This window comes from Phaseolus vulgaris, chromosome 10 (genome assembly GCF_051622355.1).
Source record: "Phaseolus vulgaris cultivar YP4 chromosome 10, ASM5162235v1, whole genome shotgun sequence".
In the NCBI taxonomy this organism is placed as follows: domain Eukaryota; kingdom Viridiplantae; phylum Streptophyta; class Magnoliopsida; order Fabales; family Fabaceae; genus Phaseolus; species Phaseolus vulgaris.
Window position 1 is genome coordinate 5,769,568 of NC_143507.1, and position 24,261 is coordinate 5,793,828.

The window sequence follows — 24,261 nt, forward strand, 5'->3', positions numbered from 1 at the left end:
GAAAAGTTAGAGATGAGGAGAAAAGACAAAGCTGAGCACCCAAGACTCGCTTAGACTTGCCCAACGAGATCACTGCAAAGGAAAACTTGCCCTCTGGACCAAACTCGCCCAAGCGAGATCACTCTAGAAGCAAACTTGCTCTTTGGACTCAACTCGAACAGAACTCAATCAGACTCACCCAAGCAAGAACGCTATAGAGGCAAACTTGCTCTTTGGGCCAAACTCGCCAAAGACTCGCCCTGACTCACCCAATACTCACCCAGGACTCGCTTAGGCTCGCTTGAGCGAGTTTGTTCTAGTGAAGTTGGTTTTTATTTTCTCTAAACTCGCTTGAGCAAGTAATATTTTGCTTGAGCGATATGTCACTTAACCTACACCCAATTAGGTTAAATAAGGGTGTGAGGCAGAGGAAAAGGGATACCAGGATGAAAATCAGAGATAGAAAACCCTAAAGGAGGTAGTCGTCAATGATAAATGCTCTGGATCTTCTTTTCTTACTTTCAATGCTTGTAATGGCCACCATGAGAGGCTAGTTCTTCCCTTTGGGTTTGAGAGTAATCTGTTCAAACTCTGATATATTGAGGTGATATTTATTTTAATATTTCTTTCTTGATTGATATTGGTATTATCATTTTATTCTCAAACCTTGAATTTTTATTCATGATTATGATTCTTGGATTTGACTGTAAAGTACTTCTGAGGATCTGACCTAAATGATAATGCTTGGCATATTTGAATGCTAGCAATATATTTGAAATGTTAATTTCTCTATAACATCTGCTTTTAATGATAAGAATGTTTTTCTAAATATGTGAGGAATCAATATTTAGGAGACAATCTTAATAATTTTATATGCGAGGAATCGATATAAATGACTTTATATGTGCACCAATGTCAATTACGTTAGAATATTGTATGCTTTTGTTCATCCAAAATACAAAAGAGTGAGAAAGATTAACCCCGTTTCCAGTTTTCTCAATTGAATTATTTTAATCATTTACGATGTTTTAAGTTAATTTCTCACGTAACTTTATAATGCAAATGACTTTTCAATCAAACTTTTGCACATCTTTTAATATTTAGTGAATATTGTACATTGAGATTTTAAAAGAATTGTTCCTTGTGGATTCGATATCTGTCCTTAGGAACAATTTATTTCTTTTGACTAAGTCACCAGACATGCAGAGACTGTGATCTTAACTTAAAGATTAATCATACATAGAGTTTTGTACATTCCTAAGTTTTCTTTAAATATTCTATCAGTCCAAAAACTTACCACTTCACTAAACTATAATTTTTGTTTCTCATGATGATGAGTGTCAGATTCAAGAAGCACTTACATCTAAGACGATTGGACAAGCTAAGCTTCTTGTAGAACTCTACAATCTCAACTTCTCAACAGAAAGAAGTGCAATTCTCTTCACTCAAACAAAAGACTATTTTCAATGCGACAAAAGCCTTGATGTATGGCATTGTAGGCTATGGCATCCTTCGAGTAAGGTGTTAGAATGCATGAATAAAACTTATCCCAATATACATTTTGATAAACATTTGTGCTCCTTGTCATTTTTCTAAAGAACATAGATTACCGTTTCTTATATGCAAAAGCACTTCTGATAACCCTTTTGATCTTGAGCATATTGATATTTGGGAACCCTTTGGTGTTCCATCTATACATGGGCATATATACTTTCTTACTGTTGTTGATGATCATACTAGATTCACTTGGATATATCTGATGAGAAGTAAAAATGAAACCAAAAATCTTTTATGTAGTTTTGTTGTTTTAGTTAAAAATATCAAAGCATAAGAAATGATAACAAACAAGAGTTTTATTGGAAAGACTTATATGAAAAATATGAAATTATTCACCAAACAACATGCTTTGAAATACCTCAACAAAACTTTGTGGTTGAACAAAAACATCAACACATCTTGAATGTGACTAGATGTCTCATGTTTAAATCCAAACACTCTCAAGTTTCCTTGTAATATGTTGTGGTGATTTTTTCTATTTCATTAACAAAATTCCTTCACTGGTCATTTTGAATAAAAGCCCGTATGAAAAAAATTATTCCACTGTGCCTAACCTTTATAATCTCATAATTTTTGGATGTTTGTGTTTTGCTTCTACTTTAGAAATGGAAGGAACAAACTTGATCCTAGAGCCAAAAAGTGCATATTTATGGGATTCAAGGCAGGGTGAAAAGGATACACTGTCATTGACACACAAACCAGAGAAATTTGTATCTTCAGAAATGTTCTTTTCTATGAGCGAACCTTCTACCAAGAGAGTAACAAGAACGAGCATATATGAAGTCAGTTATGATCAAGACTTCCTTGAATGCATATATGAAGTTCCACAAAACAGATAGGACTAATTCCAATGAAGAAGAAACTGAAGAATCAAGTGAAACTGGAAATCCTAGAAGATCTATAAGATCACGCAAAGCTCCTGCATACCTTGAAAGTCAACTTCTTTGTCTTTACAAACTGAACCACACACTTATGAGGATGCAATTCAATATAATGAATATAGAGTAGCCATAGACAATGAGATCAAAGCCCTTGAACAAGACTTGGAATTTAGTTGATCTTCCAACAGACAAAACACCCATTAGTGCAAGTGTGTATACAAAATCAAGAGAAGAGCAGATGGCAACATCGAGAAATACAAAGCATGCCAGTGGCAAAATGTTACATACAACGGGAAGGCATTGATTCTACTAATACCTACTCGCCCGTGGCAAAGTCAACTACGATTCGCATGATCCTTGTTGTTGTCGTTATCAAAGACTGGTATCTAGAACAACTTGACATAGACAATGCTTTCCTACATGGAGCCTCTCTGAAGAAGTTTATATGGAGGTTTTCCCTAGAGTCATCAATGAAAAACCAAGCCAGTCGACAGTGGTATGAGAAGCTTACTTCATATATTTTGACTATAGGTTTTATCCAATCATTAGTTGATAGTTCTTTGTTTATTAAGAAAACTAAAAATTCTTTTGTTGCCTTGTTATTATACGTGGACGTGGATGATATAATTTTAGTTAAGGATAATATATATGAAATAATATCTGTCAATAAATCCCTGAATTCTGTCCTCAAAATCAAGGACCTCAGAAAGCTAAAATAATTCCTCGATCTAGAGATTGCTCGAACAAAGAAAGGGATTCACATCTTCCAAAAGAAGTATGCTCTCGAAACTCTTGAAGATACAGGAATGCTGGGTGCTAAGCTTGCGTCTAATCCCATGCAGAAAAAAGCTGAGAACATGTTCGATCAAGAAGCTGATGTGCATGATCCTTCAAGTTTTAGAAGAGTTACTGGGCGGCTTTTATATCTGGTAAACACTAGATGTGATGTATGTTTTGCAGTGCAATTCGTCAATCAATTCATACAAAGGAAAACCATCCATCATCATCATCATCATGTTGTTCAACGTATATTACAGTACATAAAAGTTGCACCTGCACAAGGTTTGTCTTACTCTAGAATAAAAAGCCTGTAGTGATTCTGACTGGCGTCTTGTTCTATAACACGACACTCCACAACTGGATTTTGCATCTTTCTGGAAGAATCATTGGTTTCATGGAAAAGTAAAAAACAAAGTACAGTCTCAAGGTCATCCTCAAAAGTTAAATATCGTGCCTTAGCCTCTACATCTTGTGAACTACAATGGTTAACTTTCTTGTTAAAAGATCTCCACACCATCATCCCCAACATAACATGTCTCTATTGTGACTCACAATCTGCTAGACATATTGCTCTTAATAATAACTTTTATGAACGGTCCAAACATATTGACAACTGTCATGTCGTTCGAGACTCAAAACAAAATCTTTTTTACCTTTTCTCTATTTGCTCTTTAGAACAACCAGCTGATGTTCTAAACCGCTTGATCGAGAAGTTTTACAGAAATTCATCACCTAGCTTGGAGTACTCTGTATTCACACTCCACCTTGATAGGAGGGTTTTACAGTTTATTAATTATATACTTAGTTCTATAGAATATTATCTGAAACCTAATTATATCTGAAACCCATTTTCTTTTTTCTTCTTTTTATGGCTCTATGTAAGCATGTAAGACCAACACATGTTGTGCATATGAAAGTTGAATCATAGAGAAGTTTTTTCATTCTGGGTGTGTTTTCTTCTTCCTCTGTTTTCTCTATTATTTTCAAGCAATTTCAAATCAAAATATTTCTTCTTTTGTAATTTAGAGGCTCAATGGTTATTCTTTTTTTTTTAATTTGAAAATAATTTAAGCTGCATATTAAGTAGTTTAATCATTATTAAATAAGAAGTGTGGGTCTTACATATTATAAAAGACATATAAGAGTAGTGTGCAAGGCAAAGGTGGTTAGCACTAAGGATCATCATCATCATCTCTCAGTGTTTTCTGCATTATTGCTTTCTCTTCTAACCGTTGACCTCAACTCCTTTGATGGCATCCGCGTCTTCTTCTTCTTCTTCGTTTTTCTCAAAATCCAGAAATCGAGAGGAAGTGTTCATCCAATTTTTTGGAGAAGACATCCGTAAGAATTTCATTTCTCATCTCAGTTCTGCCCTTTTACAGGCTGGAGTAAAACCTTCCTTCCTTGCCGAGGGAATGATGCCGAGAATACTTTTGTCATCAATTGAAAGCTTTCAGATTGGAATAGTTGTTTTCGCCAAAGCATACAGTGAATCTTCTCGGTGTGTTCAAGAGCTTGTGAAAATCGTTGAATGTCACGAGACTCACGGCCTAATGGTTATGCCCGTGTTTTATGAAATTGACCCATCCGATGTAAGACATCAGAAGCCTTATATTCCAAAAACGGCAATTACACAAAACAATTTTTCAGGAAAACACCAGACCATTTGGCCCCTGAGGTGGAGACGTGCACTCACCAAAGCTGCAAATTTGCCTACTTGGTGGGATGGCAGCAAACACAGGTAAACCAATCCATACTTTGGAAACTTTTTCTTAAAACATTTTAAGCATAGAAAATAAAAAAAAATTTCTACACAATTATTTTTAATAAATACATAAAAAATTATCTGAACAAATTTTCTATACTATTTGGCGCTCATTTATTTGACATTTGTGTCTTTTGTATTTATTGAACGGGAAGGAATGATGCTGAACTAGTAGAGGAAATTGTTAAGTTTGTTCTCGCTAAACTTGTGCACCTTGAACACCCCTTGTCTATAACTAAATTTCCTGTTGGATTAGAACCCCATGTGGAAAAAGTGATGGGATTGTTTGAAAATCAACCCACCAAAGTTTGTATTATAGGGATATCAGGAATGGGAGGATCGGGTAAAACTACCGTAGCCAAAGCCATCTACAATCAAATTCCTCATACATTTGGTGATAAAAGTTTCATTCAAGATATTAGACAAGTTTGTGAAACAGATGGCATAGGCCTTGTTCATTTACAAGAACAACTTCTATCAGATGTCCTAAAAGCAAATGTGAAGATAGAGAGTGGTAGGATGGGAAAAACTATGATCGAGAACAGACTTTCTGAAAAAAAGTTATTCATTGTGCTTGACGATGTGAATGAGATAGACCAATCGAAACACCTATGTGGAAATGGTAAATGGTTTGGTCAAGGAAGTATAATAATCATTACAACTAGAGATTTAGACCTGCTTTGTCAACTTAATGTTGATTATGTTTATGAGATGGATAAAATGGACCAAACTGACTCCCTTGAACTTTTTAGTTGGCATGCTTTTAGAGAAGCAAAACCAAGGGAAGACTTCAATGAACTTGCAAGAGATGCAGTTGCTTATTGTGGTGGACTACCACTAGCTCTTGAAGTCCTTGGTTCTTATTTATGTAAAAGGTCAGAGAATGAATGGAGAAGTGTATTGTCGAAACTAAAAGTAATTCCCAATACTCAAGTTCAGAACAAACTAAGAATAAGCTTTGACGGTTTACGCGATGACATGGAAAAGGATATATTTCTAGATGTATGTTGTTTCTTTATTGGTAAGGAGAGAGGCTATGTCACAGAGATACTAAATGGGTGTGGACTACATGCTGATATTGGAATAACAATTCTCATAGAGCGTGGTCTTATAAAAATTGAAAAGAACAATAAACTTGGAATGCATCATTTGCTCCGGGATATGGGACGAGAGATTGTGCGCCAAAGTTCAACAATGCAACCTGGGAAGCGCAGTCGATTGTGGCTTTCCAAGGATGTAATTGATGTATTGACAAAGAATACTGTAAGTACATTCTTCATATAACATTTTGAAACTTCAAACTGTTTTCCTTTATGTTTCCTTTTCTAGTGAGCTAACAATAGTGATTTCCTAATTTGTTTATTTTCTCTTATCATTACAGGGGACAGAAGCTATTGAGGGATTGTCTCTGAACTGTCGGTCAACGAGCAAAGATTTCTTCGAAGCTTATGCTTTTGACAAAATGAAGAGGTTGAGATTCTTGCAACTTGATCATGTACAACTCACTGGAGATTATGGATATCTTTCTAAGCAACTGAGATGGATCTATTGGCAAGGATTTCCATTAAAGTACATACCTAACAACTTCTATTTGGAAGGTGCAATTGTGATGGATTTCCAACACAGTAATCTTAGACTATTGTGGGAAGAACCCAAGGTATATATTAAATCCAATTTTCTTTTCAGACTCGTAGGGTAATTAAAATTTTAAGAATTGCCTCTTATCACGGTTTCCTTTATTTTGTAAAAATACTATATTTTTTTGTAGGTTTTGCCGTTGCTAAAAATCCTCAATCTTAGTCATTCCAAGAACTTGATAGAAACCCCTGACTTTTCAAAATTACCAAGTCTTGAAAAGCTCATTCTCAAGCATTGTCCAAGTTTGCGCAAGGTACACCAATCCATTGGAGATCTCCACAATCTTCTACTTATAAATCTGAAAGGTTGTACAAACCTAAGCAATCTCCCAAGTGAGACATATAAGTTGAAATCTTTGAAAACTCTCATCCTATCAGGTTGTCTGAAGATTGACATCTTTAAAGAAGATATATTGCTCATGGAATCCCTGACAACTCTAATTTCTGAAAATATTGCTGTGAAACAAGTTCCCATTTCAGTAGTAAGCTCAAAAAGCATTGGATATATACTTCTAGACGGAAATAAAGGATTGTCACTTACTGTTTTTCGTTCTATCATTTGGTCTTGGATGTCACATACTATTAATCCCCTGTCTCGTATTCGTCCGTTTCGTGGCATTTCATCATCTCTAGTTTCCATGAATATCAAGAATAATGATTTGGGGGATCTAGCACCAATCCTAAGCAGCATTTTAAATCTGCGTAACGTTTTGGTGCAATGTGTCACGGAGAATGAAACAGCGACACAAGTAATAACAATTTTGGAGGAAGTTCGTGGTGTAAGTTTGAGTACATTAAAAATAAGACCATCTACACCAGAAATTTCAAAGCATCCCTTAAGACCATATTGGATTGAACTTGGAAGTTATCAAGAAGAAGTCTTCAATACTCTCCGCAAGAGCATATTTGAGGTTCCTTCTCTTTTTCTCATTATCTACTTACTTTTATTATTCATTTTAGCTGTTAATTTTAAGACCATGAAACATTCCCGTAAAAATAATTCAAAGTAACTTCAATCCTAACATTCCTTTAGCACCTTCCCCTTCTATAACCACCTGGCTTTATTTAAAAAATACCTTTTTCTAATACTCAACAAGGCGAGTGACGATGCTAAGCACTAGGAAGTTGATTTCCATTTTGGGCTTGCATTGCTTGCTTCATACTGGTCATATTCTCATAGATCATAAAAAATTATTTATGCGTTGAAAGCACATTATTATACACAACAAAACTATTAAAGCAAATTTGTCTAGATATGTTGGAAATTTTATATCAAATAGAGGTATGACCAAATTATGGTATATAAGTAAATTCAAAACTTCTATTACAAGTTGTTATTATAAAATTGAGTTAAGCCTGTTGGGCCCATAGGACCATCTGCTATTATATTTAGTGTCATGTTTGAAATATGCAGTCAGTGAGTTTGTTGGAAATTTCATATTAGTGAGAGATATGATTAAATTGTAATATATAAGTAGATAGAAGTTTTTCTAAGATTGAATTGGGTCTGAATCCACCTTTTAAGAGAAATAATTACGGGAACTATGTTCTAATTTATTCAATATGTAGTTATTCTCTTAAATTGTTTGTTTTGTACTTTGAAATGATAAAATGATTGAAGATGTCCATATGAACAGAACCAATACAAAATGACTAAGCTATTTTTCTCATTCTACAGGGATTGGAAACCAGTGAGTCTTGTGATGTTTTTCTCCCCAGTGACAATTATCCTTATTGGTTGGCTTATATGTCTGAGGAAGACTCAGTCTTTTTCACTGTGCCTGAAAATTTTAACATTGATGGAATGATTTTGTGTGTTGTGTATTTATCAACCCTTGAAAACACAACAACTGAATGTCTTATTAGTGTCTTAATGGTTAATTACACAAAGTGCACAATCCAGTTACTCAAGGGAGACCCGACAATTTCCTTTAATGATGTAGATTGGCAGGGCTTGATATCACATTTGGTATGTGGAGACAAGGTGGGGATTTTTGTTATTTTTGCAGATGGATTTGTAGTCGAGAAGACAGCTGTCTATCTAATGTGTGATGGATCAATTGACAAGGAATGATACGAAGGTAAAAACGAATAATGATCTGGAAAAAGTAAGAGTGGGAGGTCCCGTCGGACAAATAGACGACAAATAATTAGTTAGAGGTGGGGAACCGATGCCCTAGAGATCCATATGTGGGACTACGTAGGAGTGAAAGGTAAAGAAAATGAGATCTTACAGAGTATTGGCCAAATTAAGATATAATTGAGGAGAGTGAAGGCTTCTGGTCAAGATTGTACTCATCCTCTCTTATTGGCAGTTTCATCCTTTTCCTTAACATATTCTGTTTCTTTATACTCAATATGGTCATTTAAGAATATAACTTCCTTTCTTATTGTATGAAATCCACTTTTATTTATAACAAAGTACAAATAGTTTATTTTCATGGAGTTCTATTATTCCAATTCCGGTCCCTTACATATAGTGCTTTCATTGCTACCATTGCTCATAATACAAGATTGAAGGAATTACAACATGGCATGAGACAGATGATGGAAAGGATCAAGCATAAGTGTTCTAACCAAGAAGATGTCTCCCAAATAAAGCATTTAGTTTATTTAGAAATAGAAGTTTTCAGCCAAGTTGTTGTTCCTGTAGGGATATTGTGTGCGGAAGCGTGGAAAACCCCGTTAAATAGAGGTAAAAAAACACCGGCGAGAGAGCAAAAACTTCCACTATAATGGTATTGGGAGTACAATAAATTCCTCTCAGGCTAATAGATAAATAGCCCCAAAACAAATTCTCTCTATATGGGTTAAACACTTACATCCAAAAGCAGAAATAGAGAGTATGGAAAAGAGAGAGGAAGCAAGTGTGCGTATGTTGTGTCTTACATATATATAGTGGTTCTAGGAGACAACAATAATAAATACAATTAATGGTAATTAACCTCCCATTGATTGCAATTGATTGTGGCAATTAACCTCCATTTAATAACAATTAATTGTCAACGGTAAGTAACCTCCCATTTATGCCAAGATAACAGTAAAAGTGAGTCATAACCCACAAATCTCCACCTTGACTTGCCTTTGACTGGAACACTCTCTCGCCATGAAGCCTTGATTAAGTATGGATAATACCAGCTAAGTTCAGGCAATGATCGAACTTAGTCGATGGAAGTGGCTTGGTCAACATGTCTGTAGGATTTTCGGTCGTATGAATTTTTTCAACAATTATATCTCCTGTATCAACAATGTCTCGGATAAAATGGTGTTTAATTTCAATGTGCTTGGTCCTTGAGTGATACTTACTGTTCCTGGTCAAGTGGACAACACTCTGACTATCACAAAATATAACAAGAACATCTTGTTGAAGACCAAGTTCACTTATAGCCTCTTTCATACCTTCTGTAGCAGCGATATATTCTGCTTCAGTGGAGGACAAAAGCGCAATGGCTTGAACTGAAGAATACCAGCTGATAGCAGACCCACATAGGGTAAAGATGTAAGCTGAAAGTGACCTTCTCCGATCTAAATCACCACCATAGTTAGCATCAACATAGCCAACTACTCCTCCGGGATCGGCTCTATGTTGATCAAATACCAAACCAAGATCTGGAGAACCTTTCAGATAACGAAGTATCCATTTAACGGCTTCCCAGTGTGCCTTGCCTGGATTATGCATGAACCTGCTAACAATGCTAACAACATAAGCTAAATCAGGTCTAGTACATACCATTGGATACATGAGACTTCCAATTGCATTTGAATACGGGACATGTGACATGCGTCTTTTGTCCTCGTCTGATTTTGGACACTGATCTGATGACAACTTGAAGTGGGCGGCAATTGGAGTATTAACAACTTTGCAATCTCGCATTCCAAATTTGTCAAGCATTTTAAGAACATACTTCTTTTGTGATAGAAAAAGTTTTCCAGCTTGACGATCTTTGTTGATCTCCATTCCTAAAATTTTCTTGGTAGGACCTAAGTCCTTCATATCAAATTCACTGCTAAGCTGAGCCTTTAACTTGTTAACTAAAAATTTATCTCTTGCAGTAATCAACATGTCATCAACATATAGCAACAAGTATATAAATGACCCATCAGATGTCTTTTGAAAATAAACACAATTATCATAGCTACTTTTGGAGTATCCATGTCCAACCATGAAAGAATCAAACCTCTTATACCATTGTCTTGGTGATTGCTTCAAGCCGTAAAGAGATTTCTTCAAATGACATATATGGTCCTCCTTTCCAGAAACAACAAAGCCCTCAGGCTGCTGGATGTAAATCTCTTCCTCAAGATTACCATGAAGAAAAGCAGTTTTCACATCTAACTGTTCCAGCTCCAAATCATACAAGGCAACTAAAGCAAGTAATATACGTATTGAAGTATGACGAACAACAGGAGAAAATACTTCATTAAAGTCAATACCTTTCTCTTGATCAAAACCTCTTACAACAAATCTTGCTTTATTCCTTGTACTCTCAACACCAGGGATCCCTTCTTTTCTCTTAAAGATCCACTTGCAACTAATGACTCATTTTTCTTCTGGTAACTTCACCAATTCCCTTGTTTCGTTTTTGAGAAGACTCTCAACTTCTTCTTGCATAACAGCAATCCACTTTGTTGAGTTATCACTAGAGATAGCTTCTGAGTAATTCTTGGGTTCACCTTCTTCACCCATCTCTTGTGCAATAGTTAAAGCATAAGCAATGTTGGTAGATTCTGCAATTAATCTTTGAGTCGGTTTTCTTGGTCTCTGTTGTGGAAGTTCTTGAGCCATAGACCACGGCTGTGGTAATCCTTGTCGTTTAGGTGGACATTGTTCATGTGGACTCAAATGTTCACTTGTACCATCAATAGCAGTGACTTGATCATCTTGAGTACTGGAGGAATTGGGAACGTCTTCCTCATGAGCGGGTGTTTTAATCTCAAACTCCACCTTCTCTCGAGCCTCTTTCTGGCCACCTGTATCAATTGAGGAAATGACAGTATCTTCTACAGAAGAGAGCATAGCATTTTCATTAAAGGTCACATTCCGACTGTGAATTATTTTGTGAGATTCTGGGTCATACAAATGATAACCTTTAACCTCTGAGCCATAACCCAAGAAAATGCACTTCTTAGCACGAGGTTCTAATTTTCCCTTGTTTACATGAGAATAAGCAGGGCAACCAAATATTTTAAGATTAGAATAATCAACATGGTTACCTGACCAAACTTCTTCTGGAATATTGCAATCAATAGATCTGTTAAGAGAGCAGTTTATCAGATAACATGTCGTTGAAGCTGCTTTAGCCCAAAACGATTTGCTCAAACCAGAATGGGAGAACATGCAACGAACTCTCTCCAGGATAGTTCTATTCATTCTTTCCGCAACCCCGTTCTGTTGTGGAGTACTTGGGATGGTGAAGTGTCTGGAAATGCCTTCCTTCTTGCAGAAATCATTGAATTCATTCGAACAGAACTCAAGGCCATTGTCTGTCCTTAACCTCTTTATCTTCTTGCCAGTCTGATTCTCAATCAATAATTTCCACTCTTTAAAAGTGGAAAATGCTTCATTCTTATGTTTGAGAAAATACACCCACAGTTTTCGTGAGAAGTCATCAATAATTGTCATCATATAACGACATTTACCTCTGGAGGGAACTTTTGACGGACCCCAAAGATCCGAATGAATATAATCCAAAGTACCTTTGGTTATGTGTATGGCTTTAGAAAAACTAACCTTTTTCTGCTTACCAAAAATGCAATGTTCACAGAAATCAACCTTTCCAGTACAGTGGTTACCAAGGTGACCCTTCTTCTTGAGGATTAGAATTCCCTTCTCACTCATGTGGCCTAATCTCATATGCCACAACTTGGTGTTATCTTTGTTGGGTGAGGCAACAGCTGTAGAACCTGTAACTGTTGAACCCTGTAGCACATACAAACTATCACATCGAATTGCCTTTAGTAACACAAGAGCTCCTTTAGACACTTTTAAAACTCCACCTTCAGCTGAGTATCTACACCCATGAGATTCAAGGGTGCCTAAGGAAATAAGATTCCGTTTCAACTCAGGGACATATCTGACACCTGTTAAAGTTCTAACAATTCCATCATGTGTCTTGATTTTGATTGTTCCTTCACCAACAACTTTGCATTGAGCATCGTTTCCCATCAAAACAAGACCATTATAAACTGGTTCATATGTGGTAAACCAATCTCTATTGTAAGACATGTGAAAAGTACAACCAGAATTAAGAATCCATTCATTTTTAGACCTTTGTTCAGTGTTGGAAGCTACAAAACAATCCCCATCAGATTCAGTTTCAACAATACTAGCTTCGGCAAATTTTTCTGGTTGTTTACCATTTCCCTTATCTTCTCTATCTTGCTTATTTTTCAATTTATAGCATTCAGAGATCTCGTGTCCCTTTTTCTTGCAATAACGACAATATTTGGAGTTCTTGCCTCTAGATTTTGACCTAGATTTATACTTATTGTTCCTACCTTTCTCTTGATTTCTCCCTCTAACTACTAATCCTTCACCAGAACTTTCAGAATGAATTTGAGTATCAAATTTTTCTTTGGCTAGTAAATTAGTCTTGACATCATCAAAACTTAAGGTAAGATAATTACAGTATAACATAATTTTTTTGAATTGTCAATGCGAGGGTGGTAGAGAAATAATAAGTAGAACGACTTTATCCTCATCATCAATTTTAACATCCAAATTTTCCAAATCAATTATGATGGAATTAAATTCATCAAGGTGAGATTGGATGGGAGTACCTTCAGACATTCAGAGTGTAAAGAGTCGCTCCTTTAACCGGAGTTTGTTTGCAAGACTTTTGGTCATGTATAGAGACTCCAATTTACTCCATATGCCTGCTGTACTTTTCTCGTTGATGACCTCACGCAACACCTCACGGGACAAGCATAACTGGATTGCAGACAGTGCCTTTTCATCCATCTCATCCCACTGTTCCTCCGTCATAGTGGTTGGTCTCATCATTTTACCTTCCAGAACTTTCTTTAAACCATTATGGGTGAGAACAGCTAGCATCTGGGCTCGCCAGATAGCAAAGCTGATTTTACCATCAAATTTCTCAATATCCAATTTTGACATTATTGAACAACAGATCCTGGTTGAATTATCGAAAAGCTCTGATGCCAATTTGTAGGGATATTGTGTGCGGAAGCGTAATAATTTCAACCAAAGATTATGAGAAATTAAAGTAACAAGTAAAGTGAGAATGATACCAGAATTTTTTAGGTGGAAAACCCCTTTAAATAGAGGTAAAGAACCACCGGCGAGAGAGCCAAAACTTCCACTATAATGGTACTGGGAGTACAATAAATTCCTCTCAGGCTAATAGATAAATAGCCCCAAAACAAATTCTCTCTATATGGGTTAAACACTTACACCCAAAAGCAGAAATAGAGAGTATAGGAAAAGAGAGAGGAAGCAAGTGTTGTGTGTTACATTGCTTGAAGGAAGCCACTATATATAGTGGTTCTAGGAGACAACAATAATAAATACAATTAATGGTAATTAACCTCCCATTGATTGCAATTGATTGCGGTAATTATCTCATTGATTGCAATTGATTGTAGCAATTAACCTCCCTCCCTTTAATAACAATTAATTGTCAACGGTAAGTAACCTCCCTTTAAAGAAGATATATTGCTCATGGAATCCCTGACAACTCTAATTTCTGAAAATATTGCTGTGAAACAAGTTCCCATTTCAGTAGTAAGCTCAAAAAGCATTGGATATATACATCTACACGGAAATAAAGGATTATCATTTGCTGTTTTACGTTCTATCATTTCGTCTTGGATGTCACATACTGTTGATCCCCTGTCTCGTATTCGTCCGTTTCGTGGCATTTCATCATCTGAAGTTTTCATGAATATCAAGAATAATAATTTGGGTGATCTAGCACCAATCGTTAGCAGCATTTTAAATCTGCGTAATGTTTCGGTGCAATGTGTCACGGAGTGTCAAACATCGGAACAATTAAGAACAATTTTGGAGGAAGTTCGTGTTGTAAGTTTGACTACATTGAAAATAAGACCATCTACACCAGAAATTTCAAAGCATCCCTCAAGACCATATTGGATTGGACTTGGAAGTTATCAAGAAGAAGTCTTCGATACTCTCCGCAAGAGCACATTTGAGGTTCCTTCTCTTTTTCTCTTTGTCTACTTACTTTTACTGTTCATTTTAGCTGTTAATTTTAAGACCATGAAACATTCCCGTAAAAAAAATTCAAAGTAACTTCAATCCTAACATTCTTTTAGCACCTTCCCCTTCTATAACCACCTTGCTTTATTTAAAAAATACCTTTTTCTAATTCTCAACAAGCCGAGTGATGATGCTAAGCACTAGGAAGTTGATTTCCATTTTGGGCTTGCAATGCTTGCTTCATACTGGTTACATTCTCAAAGATCATAAATAATTATTTATGTGTTGAAAGATCTGTATGTAAACATAATGGGCTGATTTATACACAACAAAACTATTAAACCAAATTTATCGTTGAAAATCTTATATAAAATAGAGGTATGACAAAATTATAGTATATAAGTAAATTCAAAACTTATATTACAAGTTGATATTATAAGATTGAGTTAAGTCTGCTGGACTTGCTATCATATAATTATCGAATCATCTATAAATATTCAGCTTTATACTTGAGATAAGTGGTCATCGATGTAAATGAGTGTGTTGGAAATCTCATATTGATTAGAAATATGATTAAATTGTAATATATAAGTAGATATAAGTTTGAATTGAGTTCCTTCTAAGAGAACTAATTACGGGAGCTATGTTCTAATTTATTCAAGTTATTTTCTTAAATTGTTTGTTTGTACTTTGAAATGATAAAATGATTGAAGAAGTCCATATGAACAGAACCAATACAAAATGACTAAGCTATTTTTCTCCTGCTACAGGGATTGGAAACCAGCGAGTCTTGTGATGTTTTTCTCCCTAGTGACAACTATCCTTATTGGTCGGCTTATATGGCTGAGGGAGACTCAGTCTGTTTCACTGTGCCTGAAAATTTTAACTTTGAGGGAATGATTTTGTGTGCTATGTATTTATCAACCCTTGAAAAGACAACAACTGAATGTCTTACTAGTGTCTTAATGGTTAATTACACAAAGTGCACAATCCAGTTATTCAGAGGAGACACAATAATTTCCTTTAATGATGTAGATTGGCAGGGCTTGATATCACATTTGGTATGTGGAGACAAGGTGGGGATTTTTGTTATTTTTGCTGATGGATTTGTAGTCCAGAAGACAGCTGTCTATCTAATGCCTGATAGATCAATTGACAAGGAAATGGAAATGGGTGTAACGAGTCTCAATCATATATTGGAACGACTGAATTATTGACAACCCTATTTATTTTAATATTTTTTTATATCATTTTATTATAATTTTATTTTTTATTATATATATTTATATTTAAATTAATTACATTAAAAATTATAATTGTAATTTTTAAACCTGTCAAAATATCATTTTTAAAACGAATAATGATCTGAAAAAAGTAAAAGTGGGAGGTCACGTCGGACAAATAGATGACAAAGATTTAAGTGACGTGTACTTAGTGTACTCATCTTAAATTAATGTAATGGTGTTAAGTGACGTGTACTTAGTGTACTCATCTTAAATTAATGTAATGGTGTTAAGTGACGTGTACTATTTTAAATTTAAATTAATGTAATGGTGTTAAATGATATTAACTCATTTTATATAGAATTTGAAAATTGATAACTTTAAAAATTGTACGATTACATTAAAAAAATTATAAATATTAAGATAACAAATTATATTTAAAAAAAATTAATCTCATTGTTAAAAATTCCATAATATTTCCATTAACATTAATGGATAAATATGTATGGGACACATCTCGTCATCCTTTTACAAATATTTTTGTGGATATTTGTAAAATTTATTTATTCTTTATCATATATCATTTTTAGAGAGTAGTGAGGAGACTTTAATATTTTAAAGTAGTAAGGAGAGTTCAATCTAATTTCATATTTGATGTAAAAAAAATTATAATTTATCATGTATTAATCTAATCCAATAAAGTGAAAGTTATATTAATGATTGAATTTATATGACGAAATTTATTTTAGGATTAACAAAGTATGAACTTCACAAAACTTTGGTATATTTTAAAATTGAGTTTGTATTAATTTTTTTATCTATTAAGTACTTGAAATTTTATATTTTTCATCTTGAATTTATGTTTTTTAATTTTTTTTATTAATTAGATGACTTAATTATTATATCTCCGACATGATTGCTATCTTATCCCATCATTTTGCTTTTTATGAGTTAAGAAATCTGAGATTTTGTGATTAATATAAAATGATATTGATTTAACGTAGAACACCAAGTAATTTTTATGTTTTATTTTATGAAAAACATTTTAGATAACGAATGGTGACACTGATTATTACAGTACTGATGATATGAAAATCATAGAGAAGTTTGACTACTTCATTCGTCTTATATTAAACATAAAAGTTCACATTTTTAACATTATACTAATCAAGATGAAAGACAAAATAATAATCATATCCTTTAATTAATGAAAAAAATTAAATAATAGAAACTTAATGAAAAAATATAAAAATCATCCGGACTTAATAGACAAAATTGTTTTGTAAAAATCTTGAGAAGTTAATAACAACTTTTTGTAGGAACTCAGTTAAAATACTCAAATTTATGAGAAATTTGAAATTTAATTAAAAATTTATGAGAAATTTGAAATTTAATTAAAAATTTATTTTAAAGTTATTTATTTAAATATTTAATTAAAAATTAACAATTTAAGTATTTTTTTTCCATGGCAAAGGATGTAAGTATTTATTGAAATATATATTAAGACACTAGTTGAGCTGGAAGAGGGAGTCATCTTGTTTTCCAGTTCATTAAACTTTAAATATTTTAGTAAGCCTCAAAACTAATTTTATTTAAGTGAATTATTAACCATAAGGTTTTAAAATTATAATAATTCTTCGTTTCACTTTGGAAAAAATGTATTTAAAAATTTCAAAATAATTTAAGTTTTCCTAAATCAAAAAGTTGGGTAAAAATTATGTAAGGGTAAGGGTGGTAGAACTATCATTTCTCTCTGTATTCTGAATTATTGCTTTCTCTCCAAAGCGTTGACCCTAATTTCATTGATGGAAACGGAATCGTCTTCGCCATCATCCAAATCCGAATGGAAATACGACGTGTTCATCAATTTCAGGGGAGTAGACACCCGCCGGAAGTTCGTTTCTCATCTCCATTCTGCTCTCTCAAAAGCTGGAGTCAAAACGTTCCTTGACGAGGAGAATCTGCTGAAGGGAATGGAGCAGCAAGAACTATTGCGAGCAATACAAGTGTCTCAGATAGCAATAGTTGTTTTCTCCAAAAGATACGCTGAATCTAGTTGGTGTCTTGATGAGCTTGAAAAAATCTTTGAATGTCGCCAAACTTGTTGCCAAAAAGTTTTACCTGTATTTTACTATGTTCAACCATCCGAGGTACGAGAGCAGACGGGTGATTTTGGAGATGTGTTGAGAGCAGCTGCAGAAAATAGGTATGAAGATACGTTGTTGAGGTGGAGCCTTACACTCACCAAAGCTGCAAATTTGGCGGGGTGGGATGTCAGGAAAAGCAGGTAAATCAACCATTTAGAATTTATATGGAGAAAACTTCCTAACAATTATTTTAATTTTAAAAATAAACTAAATTTAATTTATAATAAGTTAAAAATCAGATTTAATAAAAAGTAATTTCAATTAATTAGTTTAAGGTTTAATTAAAGGTGTAGATCTGCTATTTCTGGCTTGATCTAATTTGAAGATTTTTTCCCCAAATATGAGTCTTGACCTAGTTTCTGGTACTAGTTTGAATTCTTTTAATAATACTTCGTTTATGTGATGAGATGATAGTTGAAATTTAGGATGCAGTCTAACTCAGATGTTAGTTTTCTATATCTAATTAAAACCTTTCATTAAAAAAATTAAGGCTTAATTTATATACACAGCAAGCTACTTTTATTTTTTTATAATTTTCTTAATGAAACATATATTTGAACTTCTTATGATTTAATTTGGTAATAAGTGGCATTCTGTTTTATCTCAAATTATTATTGCACTTGAAGGTCTGAAGCTGAGCTAGTGGGTGACATTGTTAAAGACGTTATTAACAAACTTGATTACAATGTCTTGTCTATCACGGAATATCCTGTTGGATTAGATCATCGAGTGCAAGAAGTGATTAGATTTATTGAAAGAACCAAAAATTCTTGTAGGATAGGGATATGGGGAATGGGAGGATCTGGTAAAACTACCATTGCTAAAGCCATCTACAATAAACTTCATCGTTTATTCGACAATAAAAGTTGCATTGAAGATATTAGAGAAGTTTGTCAAACAGAGAGAAGAGGGCTCGTTCGTTTGCAGGAAAAACTTCTTTCAGATGTCCTGAAAGCAAAGGTGGAGATTCAAAGCGTTGGAATCGGACAAAGTATGATTGACAACCGATTTATTGGAAAAAGGGCGCTTATTGTTCTTGATGATGTGAATGAGTTTGACCAACTAGAAGCTCTATGTGGAAATACTCAGTGGATTGGTGAAGCAAGTGTAATAATCATTACAACTAGCGATCTGCATCTGCTGAAGAGATTTGAAGTTGATTATGTTTATGAAATGAAGGAAATGGAAGCAAATGAGTCACTTGAGCTTTTTAGTTGGCATGCTTTCAGAGAAGCAAAACCAAGAGAAGATTTCAATGAACTTGCAAAAAAAGCAGTTGATTATTGTGGAGGACTACCACTAGCTCTTGAAGTCCTTGGTTCTTATTTGAGAAAGAGGACAGTGACTGAGTGGAGAAGTGTGTTGTCAAAGCTAAAAATAAGTCTCAATGCCCAAGTCCAAGCGAAACTAAGAATAAGCTTTGAGAATTTATTGGATCAAATGGAAAAGGATATATTTCTTGATGTGTGTTGTGTCTTTATAGGTAAGGACAGAGGCTGTGTGACCGAGGTACTAAACGGCTGTGGACTATATGCTGATATTGGAATAACAGTCCTCTTAGAGCGTAGCCTCATAAAAGTCGAAAAGAACAACAAACTCATAATGCATCCTTTGTTACGAGACATGGGAAGAGAGATTATTCGTGAAGGTTCAAGAAAAGAACCTGGGAAGTGCAGTAGATTGTGGTTTCAAGAGGATGTACGTGATGTATTGACAAATAGTACTGTAAGTACATTATTTACATACATTTTTAAACTTGAAAGAGTTTGCCTAAACATGTGAGCTAACAATAGTGTTTTCTCAATTATTCTCTGGTTTTTTCATCGCAGGGGACAGATGCTGTTGAGGGATTGGCTCTGAAATTGAATTTAACCAACAGAGAATGCTTTAAAGCAGATACTTTTGAGGAAATGAGGAGTTTGAGACTGTTGCAACTTCATCATGTAGAACTCACGGGAGATTATGGCTATCTTTCTAAGCAATTGAGATGGATCTATTGGCAAGGGTTTCCTTCAACATACATACCTAACAACTTCTATCTGGGAGATGCAATTGCAATTAATTTGAAACACAGTAATCTTAGACAAGTATGGAAAGAACCCAAGGTATGTAGTACATGCAATTTTCTCTTAAACTAAGGTTAATTAAAATTGTAACTGTTGTCACTTAAAATTATTTCCGTTTTTATTTTTTTTCCTTAATTTTTCTAAATATTATCTTTTTGTAGGCTTTACACATGTTAAAGTTCCTCAATCTTAGTCATTCCAAGAACTTGACAGAAACCCCTGACTTTTCTGGACTACCAAATCTTGAAAAGCTCGTTCTCAAATATTGTCCAAGTTTGTGCTGTGTACACAAATCCATTGGAGATCTCAGTAATATTGTGTTGATAAATTTGAAGGAGTGTACAAGCCTAAGCAATCTTCCGAGAGAGATATATAAGTTGAAATCTTTGAAAACTCTCATCCTATCTGGTTGTTCGAAGATTGACAAATTCGAAGAAGATATAGGGCAGATGGAATCCTTGACAACTCTAATTGCTGAAAATGCTGTTGTGAAACAAGTGCCCTTTTCAATAGTAAGCTCAAAAAGCATTGGATTTCTATTCCTACGTGGGAATGAAGGATTGTCGCATGATATTTTACGTCCTATTATTTGGTCCTTGATGTCACCGACAATGAATCCCCTGTCTCGTATTCTTCCGTTATGTGGCATATCAGCATCTCTAGATTCAATGAATATGCAGAATATTGATTTGGGTGACCTAGCACCGATCCTTACCAACCTTTTAAATCTTCGAAGTGTTTTGGTGCAATGTGACACGGAGTTTCAAATAACTAAAGTAAGAAAGTTTTTGAACGACGTACATGGGATACATTTCACTGAGTTAGAAATAGCACCAGGTACATTAGAAACTTCAGACAATTCCTTGAGATCTTATTTGATTGGAATGGGAAGCTACCGAGAAGAAGACTTCAATACTCTTAACAAGAGCATATCTAAGGTTCCTTCCTTTTCTATTTGTATGCTTACCTTCGCTATTACTTTTAGATATTAATTAAGAGAACATGAAAAAATCATAAGTATCTAAAGAAAACTTCAATGCTTAACAAGATACTAACTTGTTGGAGATCTCACATCAATTATAAAGATAAGAACATTTCATAGTATATAAGTGAGTACAAATTTTATCTTATAAGCCGGTTTTATGAGGTTGAATTAGGTTTAAAGTCCAGTTTATAATATGATATCAAAGTCATTTAAAGTCATAGTGAGAGTTTGTTGGTCGGTATTAAATACTTTATAAGGTTGAATTCAGCTTAAAGTCCACTTCTTATTATAATTGAAGTACATTTGAATAACACAATTGCATTAATGACTAATTAAGCTATTCTGCTAATAATGCTGCAGGAATTGGGAACTGGTGGATCTTGTAATGTTTTTCTGCCAAGAGACAATCATCCTTTTTGGATGGCCCATATGGGCGAGGAACATTCAGTGCATTTCACTGTGCCTCAGGATTGGGACAGGATGGGAATGGTTTTGTGTGTTGTGTATTTATCAACACCTGAAACCGTGGCAACTGACTGTCTTATTAGTGTCTTAATGGTTAATTACACAAAGTGTACCATACATATATACAAGCGAGACACAGTAATTTCCTTTAATGATGCAGATTGGCAGAGCATAATATCTCATTTGGGAGCTGGAGACAAGGTGGAGATTTTTCTGTCTTTCAGGAATGAATTGGTGATGAAAAGGGGAATTGTCTATCTCACGAATTATGAATTCATTGACATGGAAATGAAAGCTGTTAGTAAACCACCTGTTATGGAGATTTATAGTTTGAAGAGGAATCTTAAGGGTCAAGAAAGCAGCCGGAAGAGAAAATGGTAACAGAGTATTAGAGACAAAGATTTATTTATAATGACACTTATAAATTATAATAATCAGTAATTATCCGTTGATTCTTTACCAAATAAATTGTTTATGGTAGGCAAGGTATACACAACCTATATAATGCATTTTAATGGTTTGTTGAATTTCTAAATCATCTCTTCACATAAAAAACTTGACATTTTGAATAAGAGATTAAAAAAATTGAATTAGACCTAAACTCACTTATCATCAAAACTTATCTTAATGTAATTTATAAGATTTATCATTCAACCATCTACATATATCTAGTTTCATATTTATATGTCCAACCTCAACATAAAGATATCTGTCCAAGACTTCACCATGGGATAAATATATGACTAAATTGTATTAGATAAATAGAAATTCACTTTGTAACAACAAAAATGATTATGTGGAGAAATATCTGACATCTGATCTGAAGCTTATTTTTGGGAATAATATATAGTTTGACACTATAACCAATTGCTTAATCATAAATGTAATACAATGTCTGAGATAATTGAACAAAGAAGCCCTTGCAGTTTTGCTAACCCAGTGCTCACAACTGAACTCTAAGAAGGTGTTGAAAGTTGATTTTGCATTCCATGGCTAGATTTTCCCTCCACAAAATTCCCCCGACACCCTTTTCCGTTTTAAAAAATTTCAAAAAGATATCCTGGCAAATATATTATAGTCTCGAATTTATATATGATTCATTTAATAACTCTTTATAATATTGAATAATTAAGTCAATAACAACTTCCACAAATATTAAATAACCTTTTTAAATATTTAGAGTCATAAAAATAATTTTTAGCATAATAGTAAGCTGTCGTGATTGCCTTATTTTAAAATAGTATTAATATGTTGATAAGTATCTTAAAAGCATTGATTAAACAAACATTCATGATTGTATTTTTTTACTAGATAAGTGAAAGCGAAGTCCGTGATAGAAGTACAATCCCTTGGACGAGTTGTGCAAGGAGTAAAGTGTTTTCACTTTATGTCAAAGTTTTTTAAATCAATAAATTATTAATTAAATAAAGAAACATGGAACAAAGATAGTTATTATCTCAAGTATTGAATTAAGTTTTATTTGCAAAAGGTTGTCTTAACGTCAAGTTGAGAGTTTTAATTAAGAATAGTATAATGAAGAGAATTAAGAATGGTTGGGAAAATCAAGCTTTTGAAGGAAATGATATATGAAAAATAAAAGAAAAACTGAAATATTTAAAAAAGAGTATTAATACTTGGAATAAGGAGGTGTTTGGCTCACTGCACACAAAATTAATTGATCTTGACCAAATGATCAACCGCTTAGACACAAAAGACGAGCAAGGTGGATTAAATGAGGATGAAAGAAAAAGAAGGAATTTATTTGCTGATCTGAAATGTTTAATAGGAAGAAATCAAGAATTAAATAACTATAAGAAGGAGATTTAAATTGACAATTTTTTCATAACATTATAAAGTGGAGGTCAAATAAAAACATATTTAATGGGGTGTTTGTAGGGAATGAGTGGTGTGAGGAACTATCAAGGGTCAGGTGGAACTAAGGTTCTATAGAGAAAGATTCACGGGCTCAAGAGATAATTGTTGTTAGATAATGTTTCTTTTCAAAAAAATTAGCAGTGATGATAGGTTTTGATAAAGGCATCTATGGAAGAAGTGAAACAGATAGTGTGAGACTATGATAATAATAAATACCCCGAACCAGATGCATTTAATTTTAACTTTTTAAAGAATTTTGGAAGATTGTAAATACATAATTATATAATTATATAAAGTTGTATGTTGTTTTTATAAATGGGGAGATGACCAAAAGGATGTAATGTCTCTTTCATCACAATTATCCCCAAAATTGCTAACCCGGTGAGATTAGAGGACTTTAGACTAATCTCCTTAGTTGGCAGTTTTTACAAAATTATAGCAAAATTTTTAGCTAGAAGACTACAGAAAATCATGCATATAATCATTGATCATAAACAATCGACTTTAATTCAAGGAAAGGGTATCCTTTATAGTAATTGTGGAAAATGAAGTTATGAAGGAGGTAAGAAAAAAGAAGAGTAAGTGTATCATTGTTAAGGATGACTTTGAGAAAGCTTACGACTCTGTGGACTGGAATTTTCTATTTTATATGTTACAGAGGATGAGGTTTGGAAACACATGGATTAAATGGACCAAGAGTTACTTAGAATCATCATCTATAT

General features: G+C 33.9%; 3 protein-coding genes across 4 annotated transcripts; all 3 read left to right on the plus strand.

The window, feature by feature from the left end:
- The first annotated feature begins 4,305 nt into the window (after positions 1-4,305).
- LOC137818622 (TMV resistance protein N) lies at positions 4,306-9,057 on the plus strand. 2 transcript variants are annotated; one of them, XM_068622147.2, is made up of 5 exons: positions 4,306-4,938; positions 5,118-6,225; positions 6,344-6,619; positions 6,731-7,510; positions 8,278-9,057. In XM_068622147.2, exons 1-5 carry the CDS (start codon positions 4,448-4,450, stop codon positions 8,671-8,673), a joined length of 3,051 nt encoding a protein of 1,016 aa, XP_068478248.1. In that variant the 5' UTR covers positions 4,306-4,447; the 3' UTR covers positions 8,674-9,057. The 2 variants fall into 2 exon arrangements, with proteins under 2 accessions (XP_068478248.1, XP_090152788.1); XM_090296662.1 differs by having other exon boundaries at positions 8,543-8,704.
- Positions 9,058-14,241: 5,184 nt separating this feature from the next.
- LOC137818626 (uncharacterized) lies at positions 14,242-16,012 on the plus strand. Its single transcript, XM_068622156.2, has 2 exons — positions 14,242-14,772; positions 15,549-16,012. Exons 1-2 carry the CDS (start codon positions 14,281-14,283, stop codon positions 15,993-15,995), a joined length of 939 nt encoding a protein of 312 aa, XP_068478257.2. The 5' UTR covers positions 14,242-14,280; the 3' UTR covers positions 15,996-16,012.
- A 1,682-nt stretch (positions 16,013-17,694) lies between these two features.
- Positions 17,695-22,161, plus strand: LOC137818620 (disease resistance protein RPV1). The gene is made up of 5 exons (XM_068622146.2): positions 17,695-18,288; positions 18,775-19,873; positions 19,978-20,253; positions 20,376-21,152; positions 21,560-22,161. Exons 1-5 carry the CDS (start codon positions 17,807-17,809, stop codon positions 22,043-22,045), a joined length of 3,120 nt encoding a protein of 1,039 aa, XP_068478247.1. The 5' UTR covers positions 17,695-17,806; the 3' UTR covers positions 22,046-22,161.
- The last annotated feature ends 2,100 nt before the right edge of the window (positions 22,162-24,261 follow it).